General features: G+C 47.6%; 1 protein-coding gene across 6 annotated transcripts in view; it reads left to right on the top strand.

Moving 5' to 3' along the window:
* nfic (nuclear factor I/C) overlaps nt 1–25,374 on the top strand; it is a 64,994-nt gene that overhangs the window by 461 nt on the left and 39,159 nt on the right. For 3 of the 6 annotated variants that reach the window (XM_086224247.1, XM_086224249.1, XM_086224243.1), the window contains exons 2-4: nt 14,674–14,844; nt 15,544–15,720; nt 17,039–17,222. In XM_086224247.1, the coding sequence (XP_086080373.1) occupies nt 14,674–14,844; nt 15,544–15,720; nt 17,039–17,222 (532 nt within the window). Of the gene's footprint in view, nt 1–317; nt 1,946–6,783; nt 9,806–14,673; nt 14,845–15,543; nt 15,721–17,038; nt 17,223–25,374 lie in introns of those variants that run through there. The other 3 variants (XM_086224245.1, XM_086224246.1, XM_086224244.1) reach the window with 3 other exon arrangements.

The raw sequence follows: 25,374 nt of genomic DNA, 5'->3' as shown, positions 1-25,374 counted from the left end.
CAGACGCGTCGTGCAGGCCGTTTTGTGAGCAAATCCCAATTATCAGGAAATGTCGTCAAATTCGGCTCACAAATCAGACGCCGAACACCCGCAACTGAGTCCGGATCTTCACTTCAGGAGTTGGTGCCTCTTCAAGCGGCTTCCGTCGGATGCCTTACGGGGCGGAAGCCGCTAGAGACGGTTTTTAAACTTGTTATGTTGTTGCTATGAATACCATTTGGAGTCTCACACTCACGCCGAATTTGCCTAAAGACCACCGAGCAGGAAGTGACACAATGACACGTGCAAGGCGTCGCGCGCTGCAGAGATTAACCTGCTAACGGCAAACCGCTGCTTTCTCCAACGGGGTTTGGAGTGACGTCGCCTCGGTGCAGGAGGACGGGACGTATCAGCGCAGCACAGGCTTCGTCTCCCCGCGGGTTCCGATCCCCGCGGTGCCCGGGTCCCGGTTTATGAGCGCGTGCTGCGGCGAATAGAAGTTGTTGACTTTTGGAGATTTCCTTAAAGGCGCGTGCAGCAGTGGGCCGGTCACCATCACGCGGGACGGCGGAAGGCCAAGTTGAAGTTCAGCTGTAAACCTCCTGTGTGTGTGTGTGTGTGTGTGTGTGGTTGTGTGAGGTTGGCGCGCGCGCGCGAGTGTGTTTGTGTGTTACTCAGCAGAAAATGGCCGCAGTTAGAGCCAGTGGGCTGAGTTAGAATGACAAGCCGACAGAGGGCCTCCTGTCCCGGTGTGGCGGGCCGGAGAGCCGCTGGGAGCTCGCGGAGCCGCAGCACGATGGAAACACGGCAGGAAGGTTCCGGTAGAAGTTGGAAAGTGACGAAACACCATGGAGTGAACAGTGACACAGATCACGTTTATTATACACACACTCACACACTAACACTGCCTTTGTTAAGGAAGCAAAATAAAACACACGCTCATTAACACACTCACACACACAATAACACAGAAACACACTAACACACTGACATACGATAACACACACACTTGTAGAGACTTGACGTCAGCTGCTGTCTGCCTGGACGACGTGTCCTCAGTGTACCTGTGTTGTAGCTCTCAGGTGTTGGCTGATCTCAGATCTGCCTCTCCTCTAAGGTGGGTGGAGAATGGAGATGATTGTTGTCCCATCAGCTCCTGGGTGAGCGTCCGTCACGCTCCTGAGCGAGTGGAACCTCCCCCCTCACCTGCAGCTCTCTGGAGAGGCGCAGAGGTCCCTCAGCTGCTTGTTGTGTCTGTGTCGTTATTTCGAGGTCACAAGATATAACGAATCCCCTCAATTTAATGAATGCATAGCCTCATGACATTATTTGTGCTTTCAATTGGAAATTTCATTTTGCTACAAAATAAACAGGTGGAACTAGTCCCAGTAATGATGGTAGGTCTGTCCCAGTAGTGATACCTGTGGTGGACGGGTAGACGTGACCCGGCTCGGCCCGGGTCTATGAGGGTCAGGCTAGGCGGGCTAAGCCCGGCTCGGCCCGGGTGCCTGCTGCTGCTGCAGCTTTAAGCGGGTCTCTGGGCTGGGCTGGACTCATCACGTCATTTCAGTTCTCCTTTTCTTCTCCGCCTCGCCTCCTTCCGTCGGTAGCGACTCTCCGCTGTTCTCCTCCCGCACCTCCGGCTCGCTCCGCTAAGAATGATTATTCCAACTTTTCTCCGCTCTCCCGCCTGCGGGCCGTTCTTCCGGGCCTCAACTTTCCTAGCGTGTCATCATTTCTGGAGTTGAGGCGGCGGAGCACCGAGCTCGCTCCCGCTCCTCGGGACCGTCACGGAGCCGCGCGGCAGCAGGAAATGCCGCTGCGCTCTCTGACTCACGCCGCTGGTCTCTGACTCAGCGGGGACCAGCGTGTTCCTGCCCGTCACTGGCAGCCCCGCCGAGCCGCTGTGGAGGCGCGGACGCTGCTCCGGATCACCATGATGTTTTCCCCTCTGTCCCTGTCTCAGGTAAAACCTCTTGCTGTATTTTCCATATTTGATCCACGTGCGCTGCTGGAGCGGCGTTGACCCTACATGGAGATGAAGCCATCAAGTAGCTGACTAATTATCAGTTGTGTCTGGACCAGGACCAGGACCAGAACACCGCGTCATATCAGTTACTCCATGCGTTAGTTGTCCCCTCAGTGTCTCTCTGGACCAGCAGACATGAGACACACAAAAAACCCACCCCCCTGTCGAGGCTGTGACAGCGTCATACTGGGAATAGTGGGAGGTTCATCAAAACCCTTTAATGGAAATGGGATGGACAGAATATCAAGGATAGGGCTGAGTATGAGACCAGCTGGTGCAGGTGTTCCTCTCTCAGGTGGGTGTTTGGTGCCAGGATGTGACCCCTGACCTCTGCAGTGATGTCACCTCTCCAGGTTCACTGTCTTGGTGGCAACTTTGACCCTTGAAAAGCACTTTGACCTCAACTTGTTTTCCATCGGGAGACTTTTCAGACACAGAAAATAATTTGATTGGAAAATCTTTAACTTTGCAAGAGCAGTTCAACACCCAACCTGACGTTGCATCTGTCATGACAAGCACAGCAAAAACATACAAAAGCAACACGACAGCACAGCAGAGGACATACATCCAGTCAACACATTTCCCCTGCGCCTCGTCCCGCCTACAGCTTGTTTAAAAAAACAATGGCGTATGACGCGTTTGCTCGCCTGCCGTTATGGTAACTGGCAGTAATGCAGTAACATGCAGTGAATGTACTGCATGATCCTTCTTTCCTGAGTTATCATGTGACGCGGCGCTAACCTGGTGTCAGTGCTCTCGGTGGTTGGTTGGCCTTCATGCATACAGGTGGTGTGAAAGAGGAACTTCTCTCCGGAGGACCCAGCGGTGGCTGCTTCCTCATGACCTATCCTTTCATGACCTTCAGAATAAATCCAGAGCTCTGAAACAGGCTCACTAAACGCTGAACATCCTCGTGGTCATGAGGGGAGGAGTTAAGAAGCTGCACCAGCACATTCATTTTGAACTCTGTTTTTTGGATTCAGAGATTTTGTGTCTGCTGATGTGAACTCAACAGCTGTTAATGAAACTATAAACATGGATCTGTTTTCAGCGACACCCATCCCTCCCCCATCCTCCTCCTCCCGCCAGCAGATATTTTCCCCTCCATCTAGGAGGAAGGCTCCTCCCTCTCTGCCCGTCATCACTTCTCACCAGATTGTGCCTGGCTGTAGGAAAAGTAGCGCACCAGCAGCTGAAATGAAGAAACAGTGCAAGGGCTCTACTGATGGAAGTGTCTAGTCAGTCATTTCTGGTGCTCAAGTCTGTAGGCCGCAGCTTCTCAGAGGAGGCAGAACGTTCCACCATACGTCAGACTTTCCCTCAAGAACCCAGAACCCAGAACGTGCTTCACATGTCCAGAGTCAAGGGCTGAGTTTGGCATCACTAGCATCACATGGTTATGACGTGTGCTTTGAACGCTCATCATGGTCGACTTTGATGTATCACAGAACTGCTACTACTGCTACTAGTACTACTCCTACTAGTTCACACCCCAACTGTTTATTCACTGGGACAAATCTTTGGGTTAGTCCCTTGAGCTAGTTGACATGGGTGCTCTGAGCTGTGTGTGTGTGTGTGTGTGTGTGTGTGTACACAGCTGTTTTCACTTTAACATGTTTATGGCTGCAGCCACCATGCAATGATGCTGTTGTTGTATCTGTGTTGCCAGTATTCGTACTGCTGCCCCCAGCACTGATGGTTGTCATGACCGAGGAGGGGCTACCATTGGTCACGTGGCTGAAGACTCTGTGCTGTGTCTTCATTGCCAGACCAGCCTGACTGCAGCAGACGTGTTCCCCTGGTCCTCGTTTTGTGGATGTTTAAGTGAATACTTGACAAAACTTTCAAGATGGGCAGTTTTATGTGGAACGTATTCAGCTGAGGATGAGAAAAACATCATTTAAACCCCAAGACCAAACCTCTGCACTAAAACTCAACACACTGCTGTTGATTTGTACTTTTGAAATAGTACGCTGCTATTATTTTGTTCTGCTGTGATTGATGTTTTTCTCTGCAGAGCTGGGTTAGCCTCTTTTCCACTAGCATCTGGGATGCTGTGCAGCTTTCTGAAGCAGTGCCGCATGTTCTCTACCGTTAGGATCACTCTCCCAAACTCATGGGTTAGTGGGCCAGGGAGGCCAGCTGGTGTGGCTCCCTGCTCATATCCAGAGAGGAACCACACCAGCAGCACCTCGTCAGTCTGTCTGCGTTTATGGATTGGAGTCGGTCCAAGGGCCCGTTTTTAGATCTGTTTGGCTCGTCATCGGTGATGAAGAACAAACTATGATTCATGGGCTTTTCCAAAAGTTTTTCAAGTTTATATGGGTTTTTGAGTTTGTGAAAATGTAAATAAAATACAAAGTTGTTTTTAGACAGATGATGTTGACATCAGTAAATATCAGCCAGGAGGGCAGGGACCAGCAGGCAGTAAAACCTGAACAGCAATACTCTGAATATTAGAACAGCACAGGACCAGAATGCAAGATTATTCAAAGTATTTTAGGGGTGTGCATTGGCACCGCCTTCATGATCCAATTCGATTACTATTCAACAAATAACGATTCGATTCGATTCTACGATGCATCAAACTTTTCGCACACAACATGACAAAGTTTTCAGCAGTCATGAGTCAATACAAGCAGTCAGATATACTGAACAACAGATTTAGCTTAGAAACTGCTGTGAGTGCATGTTCAATCATCATCACTCCCTTGTCTCTTTGACACAAATGTCTTAACATTTAGTAAAATAGGAAACTAAAATATCGAAATGCTACAGGGTTTTGAAGTCCAGGCATCACTTGTAGTGGCTACACGATTCCATTACCTTTGCTTTGGTTTCTTTGCACAGCGCAGGACCTGCAGAATCAGGGACTTCTTGATGGCAGCCTAAACCGGGGCTCAGGTATTTAAAGCCTGTGGCGAAACCCGGCATTTTCTACCACTGAAAGGGGTCAAAGATCCTTTGCTATGAAGCCTGCCGCTGATGTTGTGATCCTCTTTGCTCTTCAGAGTTGTGTGGCAAAGTTGACACGACGCCTCATCAATTCTTGGCTGGGATGTGTTGCAGTTGTTGTTGTTGGTAAAGCCAACGATCTACTTGGTTCCTGAAGTTAGTTGTATTGCCTACGTGCTTAATTTTAGTGTGGCAGGTTTTACACAGTCTTGTCTAGTTTCCCATTAACTTTGCAGAATCCTAAATGTGCCCGAATATCAGCTCTCCAAGCTCTGGGTGTGCTTTAAATCGCTTGGGTATTTGTTGTGCTAGCTTCAGTAGCTTAGCACCTAGCAGAGCATGTCGCTCCAGCACGATGACTGTGCATGTCATTGCAAGGTTGCTCTGGAAATGCCCCGGAAGTAAGAAGACTTCACAACTGTTATTGTCCACCTGAGGCCAGAAAAATAAACAATATGACATAATGGATTATGGGATGTTGCAGCATCGATGCACAATTGTGCACGCCTGCATCGCGATGCATCGCCAATTTGATTATTGTTGACAACCCTAAAGTTTATTACAAGTAGATTTGTTGAAACACACACACTGAACATGCAGTAAACCACTGGTCTCTAAAGGGTTAAATCCAGCCCCCCCCGGTCTCCATCCAGGGTACAGACCTGTTACATGGATTAATAGTTTAGATTGATTAGACAAACGTGTGATAATAATAAAACAGGATCAACTCTGTTTAACTAGCCTTTCATTAAGAGTGAATATGATCTAAACTAGCTAATCTGATCTGGCTAATGATCCCGCCTACCGTGATATCACTGATGGAGAAGTTAGCAGGACGTCCTGAGCAACTGATTATTTTAATTCCATGTAACTTCTGAGAAAGTTGTGGATCAAAGTTAATGAGATAGCAGCGACACATGTCTCTTCTCCTGCGGGTGTCAGTCACTCACATCGCTTGTGGAGTGTTACAGGAGTGTGTCAGGTGTGTTACAGGAGTTTGTCAGGAGTGTGTCAAGTGTGTTACATGAGTGTGTCAGGTGTGTTTCAGGAGTGTTACAGGAGTGTGTCAGGTGTGTTACAGGAGTGTGTCAGGTATGTTTCAAGAGTGTTACAGGTGTGTTGGCTGTCTCAGGAGTGTGTCAGGTGTGTTACAGGAGTGTGTCAGGTGTGTTACAGGAGTGTGTTAGGTGTGTTACAGGAGTGTGTCAGGAGTGTTACAGGAGTGTGTCAGGTGTGTTACAGGAGTGTTACAGGTGTGTTGGCTGTCTCAGGAGTGTGTCCATTGGGGAATGCAGCTCTAAAACTACACCACCATCCAGAGTTCCTCACTATGATCACTCCCACTCCAGCACCCCAGCTGTTCAGTTCAGATGTGATCAGTGTCTGATGAGGTGATCGTGTCAACTTTGCCACACAACTCTAAAGAGCAAAGAGGATCACAACATCAGCGGCAGGCTTCATAACGAAGGATCTTTGACCCCTTTCAGTGGTAGAAAATGCCGGGTTTTGCCACAGGCTTAAAACAGCCGAGCCATCAAGAAGTACCTTCCCTGATTCTGCAGGTCCTGCGCTGTGCAAAGAAACCAAAGCAAAGGTAATGGAATCCTGTAGCCACCACAAGTGATGCCTGGACTTCAAAACCCTGTAGCATTTCGATATTTTCGATTCCTATTTTACTAAATGTTAAGGCATTTGTGTCAAAGAGACAAGGGAGTGATGATGATTGAACATGCACTCACAGCAGTTTCTAAGCTAACACAACAGAAGTGGGTACCACCTATGACCCCACGACCCTCCCATGGTCTTGGTACAAGCGTCGAACTGTGACAGTAAAATGGTCTACAGGAACACGCTTTAGTAAGAAGGCAAAAAACAGAACTATTAAATAATTATTAGGTTTGTGTTTTTCTTTCCCAAATGAACGGAATGAAAGAGACAAGAGGGGCTGGATGGGTGTGTACACTTGAGCGTCCCTGAAAGTTCCAGCAGCACCATTGTGACTTTTGGTTGCATTGAACTATTATGAATAATTGAGGTTCAAAGTGAGGAAAGCGTGTTTCTCCTGATGAGGCAGATGGATGTGCAGATCTGAGTCTGACAATCTGTCTGTGTTCATAGGTGGGTCAGAGTGTCTCAGTCCTCCAACTCGTCCAGGTCACGCTGAGGGGAGAATGTACCCCGACATCTCAGAGCTGACCGAGGTGGATCGGAGCCTCCACTCATGCCTGTGTTCATAAATGCCCACAAGCGCCTGGGAATGACTGCACGCCCAACTTACACCCATTTCCTGTAGCACATTTGGTGGATAAACGAGGGCCGATGTCGGGGAAAGAGAATGTGGGAGGATGACGTCACTGGCTCGGCTGTAGCCTTCTCTACGGGAGTGTTTGCCTATAAAGCAGTTGATTGCTTTGGGTGTCTCACAACCTCTAGGAGACAAATTGTTTCAGAATATAATCCATGTGCTGTGAGGACATTTGGAGAGTTAGAGGAGTCTCATGATTGCATGATTTATCCACATTCAGGTCTGCAGACGGCTTAACGTTTAACAAAGAGAGTTACCAGAGTTCGTAATACTGCCGGATTGGCCGGCGGAACCAAAAGTGCGAGGCACTGATGTGGCATTTCTTGTCTCCCTTACAGAGGTGCCAAATATTGCACTGTACAAAACTCATGCATGAGTTGAAATGGATACATGAGATAAACAAAGTCACGACTGCACTTTTCCGTCATTTATGTTTGTCAGAGTTGTAGTGCCGGTTCTCCTCTCTGTACTTCCTCTGTGAGGGTGTGCAGATACACGCAATTTAAACTGTTCAGGATGTCTCAGAGTCGTTGTCCGCTATAATCCACGTCTTCTTGATGCAGACAGATGAGGAGTAAACACTTAGTAGAGATTAAAATGAACCCTAACATTTCTGATGCGGTGCCACCGTGAACATGCGTGGCTGAGTGAGTTGTTTCAGTGCACCACCTGGTTGCGCTTGTCCGCTCTTGTTCTTAGTAGTTTTAAAACTTCCCCATTATATTTGTCATTGCTGAAAGCTAACCTCTCGTGTCCTCTCGTGGTATCTCGTGTCTGTCCTCTCCCTGCTGGGATGGTGCCTCATCTGCTTTTGTGCTGAATTTCCTTCTCACAATGCACCAAACATGAAATGCCGCCTCCATTCATATCCTGGTTACTGATGTGTGGTGGTCACTGTCGGTGCACAGCACAGATTGGTTCCTTGATCATGGTGAGGATGTGTAAGCATCAACCCCCCAGGGAGCAGAAGGCACCAGCATGCATGAGGCAGTGTGACACTCTGAGCAACGTTCGGTCATAGACAAACATGTTGATGTCACTTGGACACGTCAGCATCTTAAACATGGTGGTGGACTAAGTAACGCTTTAAATGGCAACCAGAATTCTCTGATGCCGGTGACGTCTTTGAGAGTTTAACGGATGATGCAAGTAAAACATTTCAGGAATGATTGCAGGAACATGAGAGATGAAGGTTCTCAGTGGGATCTCCTGCAAAACATAACCAATATATGGAGGTCCAACTCTGCAACAACATTTAATCCCGATGTCTTGGAACAAGATTCCCGCTCCATCAAGACTGCAGTGTTGTGTTTTTCGTCGAGGTCGTAGCCCCTTGACTCCTGCTGAGGGGTCTGATGGGATCTTATTCAATCGTTACATCTTTTGTGTGAGGCTGAAGTTCAGGAAATAAAACAAATACATTTTTAGTATAATTTTGTATCCTGACCAATATGGGATTTTTGAGCCTGATGGCAATTGTAGAGCAGAATAAAATCCCAGATTACCAATATGTGCAACTGACAGCATTGTCATATTTGTCCATTTAAATAAAGACCAAAATAAACCACAATAAAATAAATATCAGAATGTTGACCTCTCGTCACCTGCTGATCAAGAACAAAAATGGATCCACTCTGCTGCTAGCATAGCTGCATGCAGGAGTCCACCAAAGTCACTGGAGCGCTCTCTGCTCAACACACACTGTTAAAACATTTATAAATCATGTCTTATGCATTTTACGTACTGCAAAAACAAACTTATTTACTATCGGCGTATATCGGAAAACATAAACGCTGACGCAATAAATCTGTGATGGGTGGACCACAGCCGATCGATCAGCCCACTGATATGTTGTCATGTTGTTGGAGATCATATGAAGCTGTTAGTTGAGGTCTGCGATTCTGTACGTCTGTCACCTGAAATTTGAAGCTAACACAGTGGCTCAGACACACAGTGCAGTTACAGCCAGTCAACAGCAGGGGGTGCAAGTGGCCCTCTAGCGTTGAGATCAGGTTATTAAAAACAAAACTTTTTAAGAATATCAGGTGTAGGCCTTATTGCCTGCGCTCTCTCTCTCTCTCTCTCTCTCTCGCTAACTCTTGCGCTCTGAGTAAAATTGAAAACATGTGACTGTTCTCTGGTTTCAAGTCTCCACTTTTCTGACCACAATTTATTAAGCAGTGACCAGAAACATTCAACTCTTGATGGCCGTCGTTGAAGGCCAACTCAAAGAACGATGGTTGCCAGTGGCAGTGACGCAGTAGCAGTTCTGTCTGTGTGAGACGTACTCGTCACAGGGGTGTAGGGAGGGCAGTCAATCAGGTACAGGCATCAAATTGCAGTTTTCACATTTCTGCACGTGTCTGCCTTCACACCTGGAGATTCGCACTCATGTTTTTTCTGATCTGTAATGTTTCAGGTGCTTGTGCTCATTTCTGTGTCCGAAGCTTTGAAAGCCAAAGAGGTGTTCCTGACTGTCAGCATGGTCTTTGAAGATGTCTCCATTGCACTTTGATCAGACCTTAGAGGAAGTAAATGTATGTTGTTCTTCCTCAACATCACTGCGTTTGTGCATTTTTGTTGCTCTAAAGATGCATCCTGTATCACATCTCACCCTCAGTCTCTCTCACATGCCTTCATTTATGTGCGTCAGGGTCCTGCCTCTTCCTCCTGAGCAGTTTTCATTGTTGAAGTACCAATGAGCTCCTGACAAAATATGCTGCCAACTGTATTTAAGGTTGGTAATATTGATTTAATGTAACTATTATAGCAGCCATCGATTGGCAACATCTTGCCCTGAGCAGGTCAAAGCAGACATCCGTCCCCACTGATCCTGGATCTGTTCCACCTTCCTGCTGGTAAAGGAAGGTTCTGGTGGCTGCTGTTGCAGGATGTGCTTGCTGATGGAGAATTGTTGGGTGGAGGTTCATTGAAGGAGGGAGGTGCTGGACCTGCTCTACTTGGAAAGAGTCAGGACAGAACTTTGGTTGGGGTTTGGTGCCACACTAATAAACCTGACTTGATTTTGATGTTGATGCTGCCAGTGTCACACAGATGTGAGTAACCCTTAAGAAAGTTAACTCAAGTCAAGTCAGTTTTATTTGTACATCACCAAATCACAGCTAATCTTATCTCTCTTTACCAGAAGAGCAGGTCCAACACTGGTAAATTGTTTTAATCTCCACCAAGTAATTCTCCATGAACAAGCACATCTTGCAAAAACAGTGATGAAACCTTCCTTTACCAGGCAGGAATGTGGAGCAGATCCAGGATCAGTGGGGACAGTCGTCTGCTTTGAGATGATGGGAGATCCCCACCTGTCAAGGCCATTGGCAGCATAGCTAGGGGGTGGGGCTAGTCTGAGCCCCCTAACTTTCAGCTTTATCAAAAATGAAAGCTTTAAGTCTGCTCTTCTCAGGGAAGGAGCCTGATAACTGGGGGCTCCACCTCCCAATCTACTTGTGGACCATCTAGGAACCAGCAGGAGCCCAGCAGCATCCTCGGAGTGTAGGCCAGGGTGGTGCCATCCAGGGTACCTGTCTCATCAGATCAGGTGGTCCTCAGGTGTTTGGGCCCAGCACAAGAACTTCAGTTTATCAGAGTTTAATAAAGGAAATGATGGTCCTCCATGTTTCCTGTCCTTCAGACAGGCCTCCAGTTCAGTCAGCTGGTTTGTTCCATGTGGATCATTGATGAGTTCAGCTGAGTGTCGTCTGCATAGCAGAGAACATTAATGGAGTGTTTCCTGATCATGTGACCTAGAGGAAGCAGGTACAGGGTGAAGAGGACTGGTCCAAGCACAGACCCTTGAGGAACACCAGAACTGACTGTAGTGTCTCAGAGGAACCATCATTAACTGGTACCAACTGAGATGACCTAGTAAATATGACCTGAACCAGTTCAGTGTGGTTCCTTTAATACCAGTGACAGGTTCCAGTCTCTGTAGAAGGATATGGTGGTCAATGGTGTCAAAGCTGCACTGAGATCTAATCAGACCAGCACAGAGACCAGTCCCTCATCTGGTACCAGTAGGAGGTCACTGGTAACTCTGACTAGTTCTGTTTCTGTGCTAGGATGAACCTGGAACCTGACTGAATCCTCCAATCAGCTGTTGCTGTGGAGAAGTCACAGAGCTGTTTAGCAACTGCTTCCTCCAGAACCTTGGAGAGAAAAGGAAGATGTGATGTTGGTCTGTAGTTGGTAGAACTTCTGGATCCAGGCTTGTTTTTGAGGAGGGTTTAATTCCTGCTACTTTAAAGGACTTAGGGACGGAACCAGACACCAGCGCCACATTGATTATATCTAAGAGGGAGGGGCTAACGAGGGGAGAGAGTCTTGGAGCAGCTTAGTTGGGATGGGGTCTAGGAGACAGGTGGAGGTTTAGAGGAGGACATTATTGTATTGGTGAAGTATTGCGTTGCATTGTGAAGGTCAATGGGAGCTAAACAGTCCAGGGGCCTCATGTATCAACGCGTTTTACGCAAGAAATCTTGCGCACGCCAGGATGGACGCTCACGTTCAGATGTATCAACACGAAAAGTTTGTTGATTCTTGCTCTGTTTCACGCCAACTCCGGAGGTGCAGTAGAAGTTGGCGGAAAGCCGATTCTTGCATTGACTGCACTTTGGTCCGTTGGCGACACCCTGTGGCGGTGTTTGGTAACTGACATTATTTGATAACCGCATACATCGGGCACGAAAAAGCCATCAACACAAACACCTGTTGACATTACTGAAGCTGCTACAAAAGAGCCTTCACAATCGTGTTGAATGTGCAACTTGAGACAATGGCAGCACTCGCGCTATTGGAGGACGCAGCAAGACCTGCAGTAAGACGGAGCGACATTTCAGGGAGCGGGAGGATCTGCTGCACAATTCTGAGGAGTGGCTGATGAACCGGTTCCGGCTACCGCGGGCCATCCTCCTGCTGCGTCCGGCGCTCCCCTCCATGAGGAACACGCTTACGTTCATCGTAAGGGTTTCCACTCCATCAACCTGCAGATCATCGATGCGCAGAGGCTGGAGGGATGGACGCCGATCCCGGCTGGGCAGCCGTCCTTGCGCGCCAGAATTTCATTTCCACAGTGTGAATTGGTAAGAAGCCGGGTGGGCTGGAGGATGCGCAGCTTGTCGGCCTGGTGTTGTGCTGGGGCCAGGGGACGGGCTGGCCTCGATTGCCGTTGGTCCTGGCGGATGACTCTGAGCTGGCGGGGGTGCTGCACGTCGGCGGCATGTCTGACGGATCAATTTCTATTGAAATTATTGGTTTATTTAATGTCTGATTCTGTGTAGTTGTTGTCTTCACGTCTGTGGCAAAGCATGTGGAAATGTTGCTAAGAAATGGAGTTGCCATTGACCCTCCAGGCTCTCGGAGTCAGCGTGGGTGGTGGCGACAATCCCCCCCCACAGTGGTGCTGCCCATGACAGCCGCCACCCGCTGCTGAAACTCAGTCAGGTGCCCCTCTCCCTGTTAGTGCCATTTAGTGCTTGAAAATGTTAGTGCCATTTTCTAAGTTTTTTATTTAAATTCAGAGTGAAGCCAATTGATTGTTGTAGTTGTTCATTTAGTGATTGCGCAGTGTTGAATTTAGTCCTACGTTAGCTTGCATTGTTTAGGAAGTTAGAATTGCAGACATGCATTAGAAACAGAGAGGAAATCTTTCAGAGCGCCAGCAGTGGTGCAAGCTGATGACGTAGTGATGCTCGCGCAGGTTTAGTGAGGAAAACTGCTTTGTATCACTTTGATGTTCAGTAAAGGAGGAGCCAACACTTTTCTACCGTCGTCATCAAACCTCAAACATGTAGCGACTCGTTCTTTCCGTCAGTAGAAGAGGTTCAGATGTATGAACATGATGATCAACAACACTGGTGATGAGAAGGGAACTTTAGCCAATAACAGGTCCCACCACTGTGTTCATCTCGTGGGGGGCGTGGCTCTGAACCCACCTCGTTCACCCTCTCACTTCTCATCCACTCACAACGTTCAATGTTCATCCTGACACCACTGGACAGGCTGACCAACAGAATCTGCTGTCTCTCCTCCACCTCTCCTACCAGCACCTTTTTCTTTGTTTTGCGAGTGCGGACAGCGGAGACCCTCTTTAAATAAATTTGCGTATTTATAGGTGGGAGTAACGGGGGTGAACCCGGTCACTCCGACATCTGCGCTCAATTCCACGCTGATTGGGACGTATCAAGGAAACGTGCGTGGATTCCGGCGCTTGCACAGATTGAGACATCCCGAGTTTTTTGTGCGTAGAACTTTCACGATTCTTGCGACTGCAGTTTTTTAGTATGAGATCCATGCAAGTATTGATACATGAGGCCCCAGGTGTGTGTCTGGCCTACAGGTGTCTCTGAGGTTAAGCTGGTGTCAGCTGATGGCAGAAGGAGATGAATTTGATCTCTAATAGTAGAATTTGATCATTAAAAGTTGATAAAGTCGTTACTGCTGAGGGAACCAGGATGACTTGGTTCAATAGAGCTGTGGCTTTCTGCCAGTCTGGCTACAGTGCTGAAGAGGAACCTGGGCTGTTTCTGGTTTTAAAACATCGTCCGTAGTCTTTAACTATGTCTGGGACTCGGTGAGATTTCCAGAACCTGCGATCTCACTGAGCTCACCGTGACAACAAGCAGCTGCTGATGCATCGCCGGCTGAAATCAAGTGTTATCATACTCACGGTCCTTATCAACGCACGGTTTGGAAGCCCCGCCCCTAGAGTTCACCACATGGAGAGACGAAAGCCGGTAAAGGAAAAGAACCTTTGGGAGGAAGTGGAGCCACTGCCTGGTAGCCTGAATCAGGTGAAGGAGGCAAGCAAAGAAGTGCGATGGGGAGGGAAATCACAGCTGCTTGGTTTTTATTCCAAGAGGCTCAAACTGTTTTATTTGTCATAAAGTCAAGAAGAATTGGCGCTGACCTTAAATAAGCCATGAAAGGTGTGTTGCCGCTCTCAGGCGCAGCACGCACCTGGCAGGGCAGGGCGGACCCTCCTAAGGGCTGTGGGAGAGAGAGAGAGAGAGAGAGAGAGAGAGTATAACATGTGTATAACGTTATACATAACATACATTCATTCATTTTTTTCCTTTCGGAACCTGCAGTTCCATGTGAGTTGTGAATTGAACTGTTGGCTGTGACATCCCCACTTCACAGTGAGAGAAGGATTCATCATTTTTGTGTCACTAATCGCATCTGAATGTGAAAGCATGCTGAAATGATCATGTGATTGCTGCAGGATCAGCAGAGTGAGGCCTTAAATATTACACTTTCAAGAAAATGACCATCAACTGTTCAGTCCTGGAGGCTAAAAACAGGGAAAAAAAAAAACAGTTGATGATTCTCTCCCTGTGTGTGTGTGTGTGTGTGTGTGTGTGTGTGTGTGTGTGTGTGTGTGTGTGTGATGCAGGATGAGTTCCATCCGTTCATCGAGGCTCTGCTGCCCCAGGTCCGTGCCTTCGCCTACACCTGGTTCAACCTCCAGGCCAGGAAAAGGAAGTACTTCAAAAAACACGAGAAAAGGATGACTAAAGAAGAGGAGAGAGCTGTCAAAGATGAACTCCTCGGGGAGAAGGCCGAGGTGAAGTGAACATTTTGAGAATCCCATCCAGACATCACATTTTACATGACACATATTAGATATACTCTACTGTCAGTACTGATAACAGTAATGACAATACTGTTATGTAAAAGTAACAATATTATCATTGCTTGGGTAAAAGTACCTAAATTAAGTAGTATTCTGGTGAAAGCAAAGTGTCCATTGACAATTCTAGTCAATTAAAGGTAGACAAGTGTTTGATATTGATTTAACCTCTATCAAAAACTAAAGTACACATTCGACATGATACCGCTGAATTCTGGTTAACCTTTGACCTCTGAAGGTTGAAGTCATTGGTAAAGTCGTGTGTGTAGCACTCGACTTTGTCCTCTTGAAATTGAAAGCCTTTGAGAGTTCATTGTCTTCTCATCATCTCAGCTGAAGCCAGGTTCCAACCCAAAGCTGCTTCAAGACCACCAAGAGCTTCTTAAAGTGCCCCCCCAAGCACCCTGCAGAGAAACAGACACAAACTGGTTGTGATGTCATAGGTGACGCTTGTGCAGTTGTAAATGCGCAGGTGCAGTGACGACCGCACTGAGAACATCTTCTCCTTTGCGTCGCACAACGCCTCCACCCACTTTACCGGTGTAACTGGCTGTAAGCAGTTGTGATGCTACAAACACGACTCACCGCATGAGCAGATGCAGCTAACCACGCCACGTGTCTGTGTTCCTGCAGGTGAAGCAAAAGTGGGCCAGCCGTCTTTTGGCCAAGCTGAGAAAGGACATTAGACCTGAATGCAGAGAAGACTTTGTCCTGTCAATCACGGGGAAGAAAGCGGCCTGCTGCGTCCTGTCCAACCCTGACCAGAAAGGCAAAATGAGACGCATAGACTGTCTCCGCCAAGCAGACAAGGTTATTTACATTCTGCCTCGTAGCACATGCTCACGGACATCCGACTGCCAGGGTCCTGCTGACCCACATCAGAATCTGGCACCTGATTGGTTGACTCCATATATTAGTTGTGTGTTAATGTTCATCTGTGCTTTTTCCACTGATACATTCAGTCCAAAATGGCAACAGCACTGTTGTCAATAGCATCAGTTTACCCTTTTGGCTTCCATCCTCCTCACCAACGGTGCCTTGGCTTTAATCTGGAACCTGAACCTGCAGTGAATGAATGGGTTCTTCATGTCTCACGTGTAGGGGACAGCGAGCGTGTAGCTGGCTTGCAGCTGTGCCGGTGAAGCCACTGAGTGACTGACTGTCTTGTCTTCCTACTAACGTCCAGCAGCTGCTGCCTGGACGCGACCCTTCAGGGCAGCTGAGAGCTCCAAAGCACCATCATGTCATTCCAGTGCAGTGACATGTTGGTCCCAGCCGCCTGAGGCATGTTGAGCAGGGTGTTGGTTAGTGTTGGGCGTCGCGTCTACACTGTGTGATTATTGAGTTTTGGACATTTAATTTTGCAAATTTCTATTGAACTCTTGTGTTGTGGTTTTTGCATTATTTCATTTTGCTCTTTATTTTCTTATTTCCTATTTTCTTTTGAAATTCACTTCCCCCTTGTGTCTTGTCTGCCTTACTTCCATTCTTTGTCAGTTTTTCTTTGCTCACCTGGGTCTTGTCTGTGTGTCAGTCTATTGTTGCCTGCTTCATTCAGCTGTATTTTGGTTCTCTTTCTTCACAAAAAATCCCTTCACTTTTGCCAAAGCTTCCTGTGCCTCCACCCAGATACAGCAGTCATCAGTACACATTCCACAATGACAGGAACCTTGTTTATAGGTTTAACTGTGTGTTTTCTGTGTGGTGTATTGCGAGGTGTCCTTTCGTGCTTTGAAAGGACCTAAGGATGAAATTAATCATTATTATAATTACATGAATGATTTTTGACACCTGCTGTGAGCGGGATGATCATGTAGGACGCTGCTGCTGTGTGTCGGTCGGTTGCAGATCAAAGCTGTGTAATGTGTGTTTAGATAATTAACTGTGGCCAGTTTACAGAACTTCGTTTGTTGTGCTAAGCTAACTAGCAGGGTGTCCAGCTCAGAGGGGTCACCATCCTCTGGTCTGGACAATAAGATGGTTTCCTGTAACTATTTTTAAAAGTGAATTCTCCAGGATTTTAAGTCAAGTAAAATTTGATGGAACAAGTGGAACTTTTGACGAAGCTATCTTGTACTGGGCTTGAGCACTACTGTGAGTCAGTAATCCATGTTTGGTGTCGTCCCAGGTCTGGAGGTTGGACTTGGTGATGGTCATCCTATTTAAAGGAATCCCTTTGGAAAGCACAGATGGAGAGCGGCTGGTGAAGGGAGGCCAGTGCTCCAATCCAATCCTCTGTGTCCAGCCTCGACACATCTCCGTGTCCGTCAAAGAGCTTGACCTCTACCTCGCCTACTATGTACAGGAGAGAGGTATGTGCCAGCACACATTCATGTAATGTCTCGCTTCAGTGCACTTGAGGTAATATTGCATGGGCAGCATGGTGGGAGTTTATGGATCCACATCTGGAAGTGAGTGCACACACCTGCAGCCCAGGATTAAAGTGTCATTATCAACATTTTCCTGCTCCCATTTAAGACCCAACACTTCAAATCAAGTTTAATGGGAACCACATGCAGGTAGCAGCATGATATTAGCTTAGCTGAACATTTCAACAGAGCAGAGCCACAACAAAAACTGTACTGATGTGTTCCGAGGACATCTGGCCAAAATCCATCTTCCTTATTAAGATCTGCAGAGCCCACGCAGGCACAGGGAGAACATGCAGACTCCACCCAGAAAGACCCCGTGCTCCAGCCGGGGCTCCACCCACAACCTTCTTGCTGGGGGGCCACAGTGATGATTTACCTCACAAGTACTCAACAGTAGGAGTCAAGTCAAGAAAGATGTTTGTTAATCCGGAAGGTAGAAAGAGCCAGCCACATATATGTAGCTTGAAGCATATAGCAATATGTCCACAAATGTCCTTTACAAACTCTCCAGGTCATCATCTGGTTTAATCCAAGTCTACTTAATCCATCCATCGTCACCTTCCGCTTATTCCTTACTAGTAAGGGTCATTGGGGGGCTGGAGCCTATCCCAGCATCTACGGGTGAGAGGGGTTCACCCTGGACAGGTCACCAGTCCATTGCAGGGCCAACACACAGAGATGAACAACCATTCACACTCACATTCATACCTACGGTCAATTTAGAGAATCCAATCAGCCTAGTCCCCAAATTGATGTCTTTGGACGGTGGGAGGAAGCTGGAGTACCAGAGAGAACCCACGCAGGCTCGGAGAGAACATGCAGACTCCACACAGAAAGATCCCGCACCTGAGCCGGGACTCGAACCCGGAACCTTCTGGCTGTGAGGCCACAGTGCTAACCACTGCACCACTGTGCAGCCGGTCTACTTAATCCAGACAGAGAATGAGTAAATTTATGTTTCTGGACAGTTTTAAAGATATTCCATTGTTTCCAACGTTCTCTCAGAATTGACTTTACAGTTAAGACAGTCTACCACAGTAGTGGTGAGTCTGTTAGACCACATCTTGGTTATAAAGCAGAGCGTTAGCAGTGCAGAGCAAAATGGAAGTTCTGTAAGGTCCTACAGACACCTGCTGGTCAGGTCTGTCCCGGTGTGATCTGAGTTCACGCTTGATTTAAACACGTGTCTCCACACGTGTCTCCTGTGATCAGAGCTCACCTTCCTGCTCTGTATGCAAATGAACACATAAATTTCTTTTATTTGATGTGTGGTCAATCAAGCGATTTACAGCAGTCTGTAGTTTTTACACACGCGAGTACGTCACTCAGAACCTGCAGAGATGAAACACTCTTGTTTGTTGCTGTAGATGATGTAGACCTACACATCCCTGACATCTGTCACCAACATTTGAAATACTAAAGGAACAACTGCCTTGTTTTAGGTTATGTCAAGTGTTTTAGTTGAGAGAGTGAGGGGGGTGAGGAGTGGTGGGCAGCTGATTTATTAGAGAGAGAGAGAACTCAGCTGATGATTGCAAAAGACAGGGAGGAAGAGATCAGCTGACGGTTGAGAGGGAGAAATCAGCTGACGGTTGAGAAGGAGAGATCAGCTGACGGTTGAGAGGGAGAGATCAGCTGACGGTTGAGAGGGAGAGATCAGCTTATGGTTGAGAGAGAGAGATCAGCTGACGGTTGAGAGGGAGAGATCAGCTTATGGTTGAGAGAGAGAGATCAGCTGACGGTTGAGGGGGAGAGGTCAGCTGACGGTTGAGAGAGAGATCAGCTGACGGTTGAGAGGGAGAGATCAGCTGACGGTTGACAGGGAGAGATCAGCTGACGGTTGAGAGAGAGATCAGCTGACGGTTGCGGGGGAGAGGTCAGCTGATGGTTGAGAGAGAGATCAGCTGACAGGTGAGGGAGAGATCAGCTGATGGTTGAGAGGGATCAGCTGATGGTTGAGAGCGCGAGATCAGCTGACGGTTGAGAGGAAATGGCTCAGCTGGCACCTGTCATGTTTATCTGTTGGAGATTAAAAGCAGAAGAGAGAGAAATCACAATGACGTTTGTTCCTCACTAATCAAACCCCCAAAGAAGAGTGTTGCAGCTGTAGTTTTATCTCCTCTACGAGTTTTTTACACTGTCACACATTGTACTATGCCGCCCTTCACGTGCTCTGTGGTGGTTTTTCCTCTTCAACAAAGGACATCAGCTGATGAATCTCCTTCAGTTAGGCCCAACACATTCACTTTTACACTAGTGATCAGATCTCAGGACACATATGTGTTCACACTACTGAAGGATTGTGGCCCAGACCACCTCAGAATGTGGTGTCATTGATCAAGTCAAGTGGGGACGTAGAGAGAGCAGGAGAGCAGGACAGAGACAAAGACAGAGAATGGAGGAAGACAGAGAGACAGAAGGAAAGAGAGGGACAGAGATAAAGAGAGAGAGAAAGGAGGAGAGACTGATGGACAGACGGGGACGTGAGCAGGTGGAGCAAAAGCAGGGACTAGTTTTTCTGCATCTTCTTGAGCCAGGATGTGTCTGATCTTAGCGATGTTACGTAGATGGAAGAAGGCGTCCTGGAGATTTGTTGAATGTGGGAGTTAAAGGGTCCGGGTCAAAGAGAACTCCTAGGTTCCTACGGTGGTGCTGGGGGCCAGGGTGGTGCCATCCAGGGTACCTGTCTCATCAGATCAGGTGGTCCTCAGGTGTTTGGGCCCAGCACAAGAACTTCAGTTTATCAGAGTTTAATAAAGGAAATGATGGTCCTCCATGTTTTCCTGTCCTTCAGACAGGCCTCCAGTTTAGTCAGCTGGTTTGTTCCATGTGGATCATTGATGAGTTCAGCTGAGTGTCGTCTGCATAGCAGAGAACATTAATGGAGTGTTTCCTGATCATGTGACCTAGAGGAAGCAGGTCAAGGGTGAAGAGGACTGGTCCAAGCACAGACCCTTGAGGAACACCAGAACTGACTGTAGTGGTCTCAGAGGAACCATCATTAACTAGTACCAACTGAGATGACCTAGTAAATATGACCTGAACCAGTTTAGTGCAGTTTCTTTAATACCAGTGACAGGTTCTTGTCTCTGTAGAAGGATATGGTGGTCAATGGTATCAAAGCTGCACTGAGATCTAATCAGACCAGCACAGAGACCAGTCCCTCATCTGGTACCAGTAGGAGGTCACTGGGAACTTTGACTCGTTCTGTTTCTGTGCTAGGATGTAGAAGGTTGAACGCTGAATCTTGTTTCCTTCTTCATGCGTGTGCACTCTGCTCTCTCACAGCCTCATTGCAGGTCATTGCTGTAGTCACTAATGGGGGTTGAACGAGAAACCCTGATGTCAGAACTTTGATAAATGCAGAGTAAACTGTTCGTAGGGAGGTTGTGTTGTACTCATCCAGTATCTGTTTGGAGGTTCTCCTGAGCTCTCCTCACCCGCTTAATTCCCATCTGAGGTTCACTAACATTTTTCCTGATCTGTCACTCTTTGTCTCAGAAATTAAGGGGACCTTTTTTTCTTGAGCCACTGTTTTACTTGTGAGTGCAGTCAAAACAGCTCCATAAGTTAATGGAGTGTTTCCTTATCATGTGACCTAGAGGAAGCAGGTATAGGGTGTAGAGGACTGGTCCAAGCACAGACCCTAGGTCAGGCCTCAGGACACACTTGAGTGTGTGCACACTGGCTCCTACCAGTCGTAGGGATGGGAATTGATAAGAATTTTATGATTCCAATTCCATTTTCGATTCTACCTAATGGTCTGGTTCGTCATTGTTTTTGTTTTTTTATCGATTCTCATTTGGAAAAAAAGAGAACAAACAGGTTACTAGCATAATCCAGCATAAACTTTGTTTAGTTTAGAAGTAACATGACCTTACAAACCCAATAGTGAGGTGGCGCTAACATGATAGGCAGTGTCAGCTTTTTGGCTACCTGCAGTATTAACAGCAGAGGACGTGCTAACGTTGCCGCTGCTGCTGGGTTGAGATTCACTCACAGATTGAAAACGCGACATTCATTCAAAGTTATTGGAGGCTGTGTGTGCAGATGTTCCTGAATGGTGGTAGTACCTCCTCCCTTTGATGAGATGTCCACTTTGAAAATATTGCTAGTTGCCCCGTTTTCATCCTTTTTCATGAAATGTAATTTAACTTTTAAGTGTGTCCTGCTGGCTGCACTGGTGAATGACAAGCGTAGCTTGCGTAAGTAACATAATGTGCGTGTTGACGTCATTCATGCCTACTGGAATCTTTTGCAAAATTGGCAAATGATTCCAAGAAACTGAAACACGGGAACCGGTTCTCAACAAGAACGGGTCCTTGGTTCCCTACCCCACCCACTAGTGGTCAGGTCATCCAGGATGGATCTTAATAGCACAGGGTCCCACTACAAGTGTGTACACGTGTGTGTGCATGTGTGTCAGGAGTTGAGATACTACAAGTGCAATTGATTTGATTTGATTTTCAGATCACAACTGTGTTAATAACTTTGTTGTTTGTATATTTTTTTGATAATTTTTCTGGTAGTTACGCTGTTGCACTACTTTTTTTTATTTCTCGGGGAGGGGGGGTTCTTGTATGTATACTTGGTGTCTGTGCCGCAACTGGAACCTGAATGTCCTGAGGGCTCTGCCTGAAGTGAAGGATCAATAAAATTCTTCGTCTTCGTCTTCGTCCTCCTCCTCTTATCCGGTGGGTCCGGGACGCGGTGGCAGCAGTCTCAGCAAGGAAGCCCAGACTGTCTTCTCCCCAGCCACTTCCACCAGCTCTTCCGGGGGAATCCCGAGGCGTTCCCAGGCCAGCTGAGAGAAATAATCCCTCCAGCATGTCCTGGGTCGGCCTCGAGGCCTCCTCCCGGTTGGGCATGCCTGGAACACCTCCCGAGGGAGGCGTCTGGAAGGTGTCCTCACCAGATGCCCGAACCACCTCAACTGACTCCTCTACATGGAGGAGCAGCAGCTCTACTCTTAGTCCCTCCTGAGAGACTGAGCTTCTCACCCTGTCTCTAAGGGAGAGCCCAGCCTCCCTGAGGGTCATTTCGGCCGCTTGTATTCAGGATCTTGTTCTTTCAGTCATTACCCAGAGCTCATGACCACAGGTGAGGGTTGGAACGTAGACTGACGGGTAAATCGAGAGCCTCGCCTTCTGGCTAAGCTCCCTCTTCACCACAAGGGACTGGTTTAGCGCCCGCATCACTGCGGATGCCATCCCAATCCACCTGTCAATCTCCTGTTCCATCCTACCCTCACTCGTGAACAAGACCCCAAGATAGTTAAACTCCTCCACCTGAGGTAGGACCTCCCCCCGACCTAGACTGGGCAAACCACCCTTTTATGGCTGAGGACCATAGCCTCAGACTTGGAGGTGCTGATTCTCATCCCAGCCGCTTTACATTCAGCTGCAAACTGTCCCAGCAAGAGCTGGAGGTCGTGGCCTGATGGAGCTAAGAGGACTACGTCATCTGCAAAAAGCAGAGACGACACCCTCCCGCCACCAAACTCAACCCCCTCCACCACCCGGCTGCGCCTAGAAATTCTGTCCATAAAAGTTATGAACAGAACCGGTGACAAAGGGCAGCCTTGGTGGAGTCCAACCCTCACCGGGAACAAGTCTGACTTCCTGCCCGCAATGCGGACCAGACTCTCGCTCCTCTGGTAGAATGACCGAATGGCCCTTTGTAAGGGGCCATCAACCCCATACTCCCTGAGTACCCCCCCCCCCCCCACAGGGTGCTCCTGGGAACACGGTCGTAAGCCTTCTCCAGATCCACGAAACACATGTGGACTGGTTGGGCAAACTACCATGCCCCCTCCAGCACCCTAGAGAGGGTGAAGAGCTGATCCACGGTTCCACGGTTAGGACGAAAACCACACTGCTCCTCCTCAATCTGAGGTTTGACTATCGCCCTGACCCTCCTTTCCAGTACCCTGGTGTAGACCTTTCCAGGGAGGCTGAGGATTGTGATCCCCCGATAGTTGGAACACACCCTCTGGTCCCCTTTCTTAAAGATGGGGACCACCACCCTGGTCTGCCACTCCAAAGGCACTGTCCCCGATGTCCACGCAATGTTGCAGAGACGTGTCAACCAGGACAGCCCCACAACATCCAGAGCCTTGAAATACCCAGGGCGGATCTCATCCACCCCCGGAGCTTTGCCACCGCGAAGTTGCTTCACTGCCTCGGTGACTTCTGCCCTGGAGATTGGACGACCCCCCCCCCCCCCCAGCACCCCCCAAACTCTGTCTCCTCCATGGAGTATGTGTTGGTGGGATTGAGGAGTTCCTCAAAGTATTCCTTCCACCGCCCAGTTATCTCCCCAGTTGACGTCAGCAGCCTCCCGCCCCCACTGTAAACAGTGTGGGCAAGTTGCCGACCCCCCCATCCATCCAGGGCACCATCCAGCACCCTTCCCAAGGACTCCAAAAGGGGTGGGTACTCTGAACTGGTGTTAGGCACATAAGCACAGACCACCATCAGGACCCGTTCCCCGACCCGGAGGTGCAGGGAAGCAACCCTTTCGTCCACTGGGGTGAACCCCAACGTACAGGCAGAGAGTCTAGGGGCAACCAAAAAGCCCACCCCTGCCCTCCACCTCTCACCTGGAGCAACTCCAGCGAAAGAGAGAGTCCAACCCCTGTCCAATCTAATTAAATCTAATATTAAAGTTGGTTCTTACAATATTTTTCGGTTCTCTGCATCCCTCAGAGCAGGTGGAAGACCTACATATGTATTTCTAGCCAGACTACCTTTAAGGAACACATTTGAACTTCTGTTTTTTTTTGGCTGTTCACCTTCATGAGAGAGAACATAAATCTCTGTGTCAGCTTAGGCTTGGCTGCAGCCCAGCTCAGCCTAGACACACAAAGCTCCATAGCTATTGAATGTATTTTTAAAAATTTCATATCAAGTCAGAACTATGTGATTGTGACCATGCTTCTTTGTTAGTGCCTTTATGTAATTATGACACAAAATATATTGTAAATACAAGAGTACCATATCTCCCAGTATAGCAGTGGTAGCTGGTGTTGTGCTTGGCGGGTGGTTGAGATTTTTCAGGGCTGTCAGAGTTTGAGTTTGACGGCTGTGGATTGTAATTTTTACAGAATGCTGTGGACTTCCAAATGGACATGCAGTCAGATGGTTTTTGGGTGATTTGAAGGGGAGAAGATGCCAAGTTTCTCTGGGGACGAACCCAAGCAGCCAATTACACTGTGGTTGTGTGTGTTCTCCCATTTGCACTGGCACACACTGCTGTCTCATTATCTGCTATTACTGCAGTGAAAACACACTCTGGTTACAACCACTCTTATTTTCATCTGTAAGCAAATACAGTTCATATTTTTAACAATGGGTTGCACACTTACTCCACATTACTGCTCCATAAAACAACTCTCCATTGTGCAACCACATCGCTTTCATTGGCAAATTAACACATGACCAGTGACCGTGTGCGTGCGTGTGTGTGTGTGTGTGTGTGTGTGTGTGTGTGTGTGTGTATGTATGGGTGGTTTGTGGGTGGGGGGCTGGTCTCTGAATTTCTAGTAGTAGACCAGAGGTGTAGAAGAATGGTAGCTTCAGATCTCCTCTCACTCATTGGTGAAGTACACATGTATGAAATACACACACGATGATGTGTGATAACGTGATGAAAGCATAATTTATTTCACGAGTTAAACATAAACCTCCCTAAACTTCTTTGCTCAACACTCAATTTTTACTAAATTTCAAAAATTGTAAAATTAATGATGAGCACAAGCATCAAAGATGCTGAGCACTTTGTTGAGATCATTTCTCTTAAAGGTACAGTGTGGATTTACTGAGCTGGTCTGGTACTGGGTAGTCATCCATAGGGAGGGTTCCAGGTCACTGGGTGTTGCTCAGTGGGTCTTTAGTGTAGAAGTTCAGTTGAGGATAAGATTAGATTAGATTAGATTTATTGATCTGTGGACTCTGCCCAAAGGATCAATAAAGGTCTATCTAATCTAATAACATGAATGCTATGTACATATCTTCTTTCTATAGGTGTACATACTTTCTTTTATTTATGTTTATTTTTATGTTTATTCTGCGAATTCCATGAGTGACACCAA

Source organism: Aulostomus chinensis, chromosome 14 (genome assembly GCF_037954235.1).
Source record: "Aulostomus chinensis isolate RoL2024-O1b breed Wild chromosome 14, RoL_Achi_v1.0, whole genome shotgun sequence".
In the NCBI taxonomy this organism is placed as follows: domain Eukaryota; kingdom Metazoa; phylum Chordata; class Actinopteri; order Syngnathiformes; family Aulostomidae; genus Aulostomus; species Aulostomus chinensis.
This window is presented reverse-complemented; position numbering and strand designations above follow the sequence as displayed.